Here is an 8738-nt window from a genome sequence, read left to right on the forward strand (position 1 = left end):
CAATACATTTGAAGGACTAGGATGCAATAATACAAAGGGGAATCAGGGGAGAAGGATGAAATCCACGAAAACCACTAAACTACGACGGACCATGGCAGGAATTTTAGGGAACGATATACCAATGAAGTGGAGAGCTATAATACATTCGTTTGAGCAATTTTTGACTACTAGCAACTTTTTCTTTTGGTTCTAAACCTGAATAATTCACTCATTTATCATTTCAAGTCTCATTTCAACTAAATGTTACTGGATAAAAATAGAATAAATCAGCTGAAGGTCTCAGCGCAGCCGTACGCATAGTAATGCGAAGTTTGAATTCAGAATGACCGAGTCATAGCGAACTTAATGGTAAATATGAGGAATTTGAAATAGAAAACTGCGACAAATGCAGTGCAGTCAAGCTCTAATTAACCATTAAAATAGCTTAGGCGAGGAAGGACAATAAGGATTCTAGGTGCAGTCTGACCGCAGTAGAGCTGCAGTTCAGCGCAGCTGAGCGCAGTAGAACTATAGCGTGAAATTTTCATTTTTTTATTCAGTTTGAGGAAAATACACTGTAAATAAATCCTGTAAATATGAGGTAGAGCGTGAAAAAGGAAGGCAACCCAAGGAGTATAAAAGGGAGACTCTTTCTGCGACTTTTTGCCCCCCTCAGAGAAGTAAGAAAATAGAGTATTATTTTTCTCAAGCATTTCTGGTTGTCACTCCAGCGCAAAAAAGTGATATACAGTTAAGATTGCCACTGTAGTAAAAGGCAGCAATTAAGGAGAGAAATATTAAGTAGATATTTCAAGAGGAGAGCTGGTTAACACTCCAGATTTCAAAGTGTAAACACAAAACAGTTATTTTGCTACTGTTAAAACAAGCAATAAAATAAGACAAAAATAAAACAAACTCAAGGGACACTCCAGACACAATCTAAATCATTAACTGAGTAGGATATTTGAAACTTCACCAAGTAGAAGATTTAATTCAAGTTAAAATCCAAATTAAACAATTCTACAAAGAATTACACCCAGACAAATTGAGAAATTACAATAGAGGAACAGCTCTGCAGGGCTTGGTTTATCTGTAAGTCAATTCTCAGAAACTTTTAGACTAACCCATAAAATAGAATTAGCCAAAACACTCAGATTGGTACTATAATTACAACAAATATCACTAGTACACTTCCCCATCCTAAAGGGAACAGCTTGGTGGTGGTCTTGTTTGAACCTCCCAACTGACCTTCCTTCGTTCTCTCCTTCAGCGTAGATGACATGGCCTTAACCACATGTATATAAACACAGGTGGGAACTGAGAAGCAACCTTCTTCTCACACTTCCCACTTTAGCCTAAGTGGCCAGGGACACCTGTTTGCACCGGGCCCATTGTTATGCATGCCTGCATCACACCCTACCAGGCCCTCAGCCCTGGGAGACATACCTGGATGCTCTTGACCCTGGGTCGGTCCCTGACAGCAGAAGAAGGTTTCAACCCCATTTCCCCCACCTCCCCTGCCATGGTGATGCAAGAACAGTATGATGACCTGCTGGCCCGGTTCCAGGAACTACAGGCCAGCCCACGCACACACCTGCACACATGCCCAGACCACCCAAGGTCGCCCCCCCCCCCCCCCCACCCCCTTCTTGGGAGTCAGTGAGGACCTCGACCACTTCAAGGCTGAATGTGGGATCTACCTCTATGTCCACCCAGCTGAGTTCCCCAGCACTGTCATATCCGTACAATCCTGACCTCCGCTCCAGGCTCCCGGAACTCCGAACCTGACTTCCAGAGTCCTACTTCCCTCCTCCTTGCTGACTTCCAAGAGGTTATCCCACCTCCGGCTCCAACACCACCTTCGGTCCGACTCCGGAACATTCCGGGTTCGACTTCAACCTTGACACCTTCCAGACGAGCATGCAACACCTATGTTCCCAACTCCGGACCTCCACTCTGGAACCCCATTGGTGTCTCCATCTCCGGAACCTCTGGTCTTAGCTCCGACCTCGGACTTTGACCCCACCTCCGCTTATACCCATTGTATTGGTTAGCTCATTCTATTTAAATTACGTTTGCCAATATTCCGGAGTTTAACTTCCGAGTTCGGACTTTCCGGACTTACCTTGGACCTTGCAACTATTGCATTGTCCTATTCAATTCCACTATTCTCCCTCATTCCTATTTGGGCTGCTGCTTCCTTTCTATTCAGTCAGCTGGCCATTCCCCACTCCCATCCTCCTTCCTTCCTCCTTGGGCCTTGGCCCTTCATTCCTCCTTTGGGAAACACCATTGAGTCAAACACTTGACCCTCAGTGTTGTTCCTCTTTCCATCTCCCTTTGTCTCCTTTTGTCCTACCCTTGTTCCTTTTGATTCCGGACCCCTCCTTATATACAATGTACCTAGTAACTTGTAACCTCAGTCCGAAATCGACCTGAAATGCCCCCAAGAGACTTTCCCTCTGCTAGATCTGAAATTAGGGACCCCCAGGACAACCAGCAATGGCACAGCACTCCGCCTGAGTCACTGAGGCCGAGGTCCTTCCACGCTAAGTCTCCGATTCCACTCCGGAGTCGTCCGAATCCACCCGTTCTAATAAAGTCCTTCCATGCTCTGAGCATGACTTAGCCTTCATGTGATGAACAAAAGTCTGATAAACAAAATTTGGACTTGTTTTTGAGGGCATGAAGACTAGAGTGTCCTTTGCAGTGCACTCAAGATGTTTCCCCATGCTGTCTAGAGGGGGGAGAAATGAATGCAAGTGCACGCAAACACACAAGGTTTTTTAGAGGGAATTCCACAGTACCATTGGGTTTGCCACCTTGCACTCAAAAGTTGCCGTTTCTGGCAGAGAATGAGTGCTTTTAGATCACTTTCAATGAAATCAAATGGCTGATTTTTTTGGAATCAGCTGTTGGATGGCAGCACATATAGTGCCAAAAGGCACTAGCATGTGACCCCTTCTGGGAATTGCCGGAAGGTTTGGTCTGACTGAGTCATGTGACTTGTTCCCATAAGTCACACTTTCTTCTTTCTTCAGACTTACATATCTGCAAAGGCCACAAACTATATTTATTAGTTTCCCCTTTCCCTCAGTTCTTGCACATATAGTGAGACTGAGGTTAGTTATTTTCCTTTATTTCCTTATATCTTCTTACTCATTTTACCTTACAGTTAGTTGCTTTAGGTAATATCATCAGTTCTCCCACATATTGTGAGACTGGTTTAGTTATCTGGTGGTTATTCTGTTAATATCCAGAATTCACACACTAGAGTGTCATTGTTATATTTCTGGAGAAGACTAGCAATGTCATCTGAGCCACTTAGTGCCAACTATTCGGCCAGTCATTGGGTGATGGGAGCATATAGCGGACAGCCCTCACTTAGGCTAGCATCCCTGTTCTGGCTTCTTAGACTGAAGCAGGAATGAGAAGAAGGTTCTTCTTCAGTTCTGCTCCGGCTCAGCTTATATAGTGGGAACAGGTCATGTGAAGGTGCCACATCAGCTTTGGATAGGGCCATGCTATCATGGGTGGCTCCATGGGTGATCCCAAGTGCTGAGGGAAAGAGGTACAAGTAGAGATGTGCAGCGCATCTGGCGGCACCGCACCATGTGGGGTACTTGGCATCGGATGTGTCCATGCTACAAGTGTAAGAAAGGAAGTCGTCTGTATAAGGAGAGAGAAGAAGAAGGAAGAGAAAAGAGTAAGGAAGAGAAGAAGGAAAGGAGGAAGGAGGGAAAACGGGAGGGAGCAGTGCAGAGTGGAGCAGCATGCCCTGACAGTCATGCAACCTGCTCTTCCTGCCCTGCTGTCATGAACGTCTTTCCTTAGAGGATAGGTCGATTGCTATCCAGGCGACGCTGTCGGGTGGAGCTCGGTGTTCCAGGTCATCCGATGGTGGGTCGGAGACAGACTGGAGGTGGGGCAGAGCTCCGAGGGTGACAGGGTGTTGAAGGGACTCAGCTTCAGCGACTCGGAATGGAGCACTGTGCCCGGTACGTTCTCATTGTCCCCATTTGTCAGGGGAGCTGGCGATGGAGGAACCGAGGCTGCAGCAGAAGGGGGCCAGAGGCCCCCCCTCACTACTTAATGGAGGAGGCGCCAGCAAGGGTCAATCATTCGTCATGCGATTCATTGGGTGTTATACCAAGGTGTCTCTGGGAGCGCCTGTTACTCAGTTCTTAGGAGCAGCAGACAAGTGGGATGCAATAGACATCCTGGAAGAGGTTTTGGAGGGCTGAAGACTGTTTATATTATAACTGGGGGAACTATTTACTAGAGGGGTACGCGTGTACATATAGTAGAAATAATTGGATCCAAAGGTAAACAAAGGTTACCAAGGGGAAGGGGAAGTAAATAGAAAAGGAATCCACAAGACAAATAGGGAATAGGTGAAAAGCCCGAATTATGTCTGAGGTTTGTGGAGTGAGAGAATTAAAAGCCAACTGAATGGCAAGGTCTGGAGGCATCTATGAACAAGCAGGGAACACAGAGAAAGATGTCCAGAAAGGTCCGGAGCCCGGAAGTTGTAGTCCGGAAGATTGGGGTTGTAGAAAATATCAAATGATAAAACAATAGGATTATCAAGACTGGAGATAATATTGGAATGCGGAGGTACCGGAGGTGAGGAGGTACCGGAGGTACTGGAGGTGCAGAGACTGGAGGTTGGAAGGAGGGTGGATCGGCAAGTTGAGATTCACCAACAACAAGCAAGCCCAACTCCTTTGAACAAGGTGTCCGAGGAGGTGGAGGTATGGTGGTGGAGGTCTGGAGGTGATGCAGATGTAGGTGGGTGGCAGAGCGGGAGAGAGTCAGAGGAGGAGGTAGTCCTAGGGTCGTTGGCATCGACTGGAGGCAGCGGAGAGAGATTGGGAGGGCTGGTGGAGGTCATAGGAGTCATGTATGGATAGAGCGGAGGGAGGTGGAAGATCCAGGATATGACACCTGCAGTGGGAGAGTGTGTGGATTGCCCAACTTGCAATGTGAAACAGTGCATTGGAGCCATCCAGATAAATGTCGATGGCAAGCCCCACTGCACCAGATGCATGGCCAAGCACAGTCTAGACCAGCTAGCAATGCCATATTATTGCCAACGCTGCCAGAAAATGAGAGGCCAGCAGCCCCTGGTGGGTTATGTATGTTTTGCTTTAGATCACATGTGCTAATGAACTTGACGAGGTCAAGTATTTTGGACCGTGCCCCTTATCATACCACAGAGCACAGCGCTCATGGTTTTTGTCATGTCCATCCATGGCCATCGTCTTCCACTACCTCCGATCCTCCCAGACTACCTCCACTCCTTCTTCACTAACCTCGGACCCCCATATTCTGCATTCACCTCCGACTCCCTCGATGGTCACCACCCCCTCTTTTCAATATATTACCTATGCCTCCCTAAGTATGGAGCCCCGAAGGCCTCTGGACAGCTCCAACATCTGCTGGCACACTCCCGCCCCCGCTGGGCAATTCACTTGCTTGCCCTGCAAGTCTACCTTCAGGCCTATCCCTCCTTTCCATTTCTGGGTTATAGCCTGCCACTCCGCTAACCCCATAACCCGACTTGTTGGTAATATTCAGTCAGCTAATGTTTAACTCCATTAGCTCCGCTCCGCTTGGCCCTGCCATTCATGGGCCTGCCCTCGCTGTAACTATATATACTTAACTTGTACATAGGTTACACCCTAGTGATAAAATCGACTAGAGTTGATCCCCCTTTTTAGTTCTTGTTGCCAGTAAGTAAATTAGGGCACGGACGTGTAACTTGGCACAGCGCTCCTGGTTTGAGTCGCTGAGGCCGAAGCCCTCCGCCATGGAGACAACTCCTTCGTCTCGTTCTGGTCTTTAACAGTTTCCCTTTACTCTTGCCAACTGGGAAACTGTCAGGATCCAGACCCCAGCTGGGAGTGGCCAGAGGACAAGGCCAGGTGTGGAAGCTGGGGTGCTCTCCCCAGCTGCTAACTCCTCAAAGTCGCTGAGGGGACTAGCCTCAGCCTTCACAGGGAATGAGCTGCTATTCATTGAAAAGTGGGTAAGTACACTTGCCTTCACAAGGAATGAGCTGAGAAGAAGGGTGAGCTTCTCAGCCCCCTGTGAGGCCAACACAAAAGGAGCCTAGGAACTATAGTTCCCACTTGCTGCCACTTCCCACAACGGGTGTGACCTGTGGGAAAGTTCTGGGCAAGCTGCTTGCCCAGAATGTTCCCACAGGTCACGTGTCCTGGGCGAGTTACTCTCCCAGAAAGTTCCTGCAGCTGTGGCTGTGCATTTCTGGGCGAGTCGCCCAGAACATTCCCATGGGTCTGTGTGCATGCATCATTGTGTGAAACAGTAGGGGGAAGAATGGGGGGAATGGGGAAATGTTGGGAGAGGGGAAGGGTGTCTGAGGGTGAGTGGGGTTGAGGGCTGTGCCCTGACAGAAACTGGGATCCACTCCTCAATTATATACTCTCTGCCCTCATGCACCTTTTCCACAGTTGTCCCAACAGTCTCTTGGTGCATACCCAGTCTAATACGTTGCATCCATGCTTGACTCAAGATCCCAGATCAAAAACTTGAACGAATCAGATGGTCCTGAGACTCTGAAGCAGATTAAAGAGATCATTGGCAACCACCAGACAAGAGATGGTGGTGATGCCATCTTGTGTGTCGCCATATTTCACAGATACAAGATCTTGGCAGCCCTCCAGGCAGTCTATAAGCTGAACTCTCTCCTGGTGAGCAGGTGATTAATTCTTTGTACTGTTCCATGATGAAGAGATTATGTAGCTATCACCTGATGCCCTCAAAACATCTGTCATGGGTGTCTTTCTAGAATCAGCGGAATCACTATGCTGGTGTCACATACAGCCAGACACACAGCCAGTAAAAATGTATGTCCTTCAAAAGCATGGATATTTTGCACCCAATTTGATTCCCAACAGCTCTCATTTCAATTCCATCCTTCACATCGCCTCTCAGAGCATCCCCCCCTATCTTCTTGCCACATCAATCGTGTCACCCGCTATGGAGTCCTTTGAGAGTGGAGATCCTGTTGCAGCAAGACTGATAGCATTCAGGGGCCAAGAAGCGATCAAGGGGAGGCATTCCATCGTCCTGACAATTCTGAAGGAGACCAAATTGCATGTCACCTCCCTTATTTGGCTCCCGTGGGAAAGTCCAGACATGGAGTGTGATACTGTGATGTCAAGGCTCCTCCCAGGCTACCTGACTGGTTTTCTTGATCCATGCTGTGGGGATAGCCAGTGGATGTGAGAGAGATGGGGGAGGGTGACCAGCAAACCAACCGGTTTTAGGCACCACATGTACTGTGACATCATATGTGAAGCCTGCAGGCAGAAAGTAAGGCTTACTCTTTGCCCTGACGAGACATCACCTATCCCTCCCATCTTCTTGTACCCTAACACTATGCCTCCCAAGCCACAGAACTGGGTCCAGGACCATTTTGAGATGTCCCTTCTACCCAGTCGATTGGATAAGAACAGGCTCCCAAGGCAGAGAGGGATGTAATTTGATATGGGATATTTATTCATCATCATCATGTGTACTTTTGTTGTATTGATGTTTAATACAGGCCTACCTTCATACTTGCAGAGAGCCTGTTGTTGATTCAGAAGGGAAAAGGGAAGGATGTTGGAGTTTTTGTACACCATGGACTGCCCATTGAGTCCTATGGACTAATACTTCTTGCAAATGGACATATATTTCTGCCCGATGCTTCCACTTTTGGTACATGTCAGAGACAGGCAGATACTGTCAGAAGATGGACTGAAGATGGATTGGGTTTCTGTCTGAGTTGGGATTGGAGGTTGTGGCAGAGGTCTGTTGGAGTGCACACGTGCGGATGTGCAGGTGGAAATATGCAGCATGTCTGGAACTGCTGTTCAAGGTCAGCAGAGTGGAATTGTGGCCTCAGCGACTCAAGTGAAGCGGTGTGCCCTGAGCTTGATGTTTGGGGGAGATCCCATGTTTACAGATTGACACTTACAGTGGTCTTCAAACAAGACTTGCAGGCAGAGCGGACCTGTAGGTGGAGTGCAGACTCAGAGGGGGGGAAGCCCCCTTTGCAGAAGGAGGGACTCAGACCAGGACAGGGGGGGTACTCTAGTTGATTTCAGACTGAGGTCCCTGAAAGTATTTACAGGATATAAATAGGCAGGAGGAAAACAAAGAAGGGCCAGTCGGTCTGGCGCAGTCCAGCGCAGAAATGAGCAGGGATTGTCAAACTGAATAAAGACAAGAGCCCAGGAAATGGGAGGCAATGAACTAAAGCAAAAGCAGATCAAGTACCAATATTGGTAATAAGAAGTGCATCAGCACATGGATCAAGAACCAATATTGGCAAGTTAAGCAAATGAATAGATGAACAATATAGGCACTCAGCAAGGAATGAATGGTATGCTGCCAAGTGACAAAAATGGCCAGAGGGGAAAGGCAGAGGTCAGCGTGCGGTGCTGATACAAGTCTGCAAATAAGCGGGGTCAGTGCGGCACCGACACAAGTCTGTGAAATGGGATATGGGAATCAGCATGGTGCTGATAAGTCTGCAACAGAGGGTGGTCAGAGGTCCAGATGTGGAAGATGCGCAGAATATGGAAGATGCAAAATATGCTGAGGATGCAGAGGCAGTGATGTGAGACTGAGTTATGCTATAAGCCTAGGAGGAACCAGAGGGACTGGATGCCAGGAGCACCAAAGGCTCGGGAACTGGAAGTGAAGTTGGAATGCTGGCAGGGTGTAAGCACATGGTTATAAGCGCC

General features: G+C 48.0%; 1 protein-coding gene across 1 annotated transcript; it reads left to right on the forward strand.

Annotated features, from left to right (window-relative positions):
• Positions 1–6177: 6177 nt before the first annotated feature.
• Positions 6178–7233, forward strand: EI90DRAFT_3020184 (uncharacterized protein; the record flags this gene model as incomplete). The annotated part of the gene is made up of 6 exons (XM_039057480.1): positions 6178–6279; positions 6314–6367; positions 6525–6622; positions 6644–6695; positions 6748–6851; positions 6903–7233. The coding sequence occupies 6 exons, from the start codon at positions 6178–6180 to the stop codon at positions 7231–7233; spliced, it is 741 nt and encodes a 246-aa protein (XP_038910739.1).
• Positions 7234–8738: the final 1505 nt, after the last annotated feature.

Source organism: Cantharellus anzutake, assembly GCF_015039405.1.
Source record: "Cantharellus anzutake strain C23 chromosome Unknown EI90scaffold_75, whole genome shotgun sequence".
NCBI classification, from domain to species: Eukaryota; Fungi; Basidiomycota; class Agaricomycetes; order Cantharellales; family Hydnaceae; genus Cantharellus; species Cantharellus anzutake.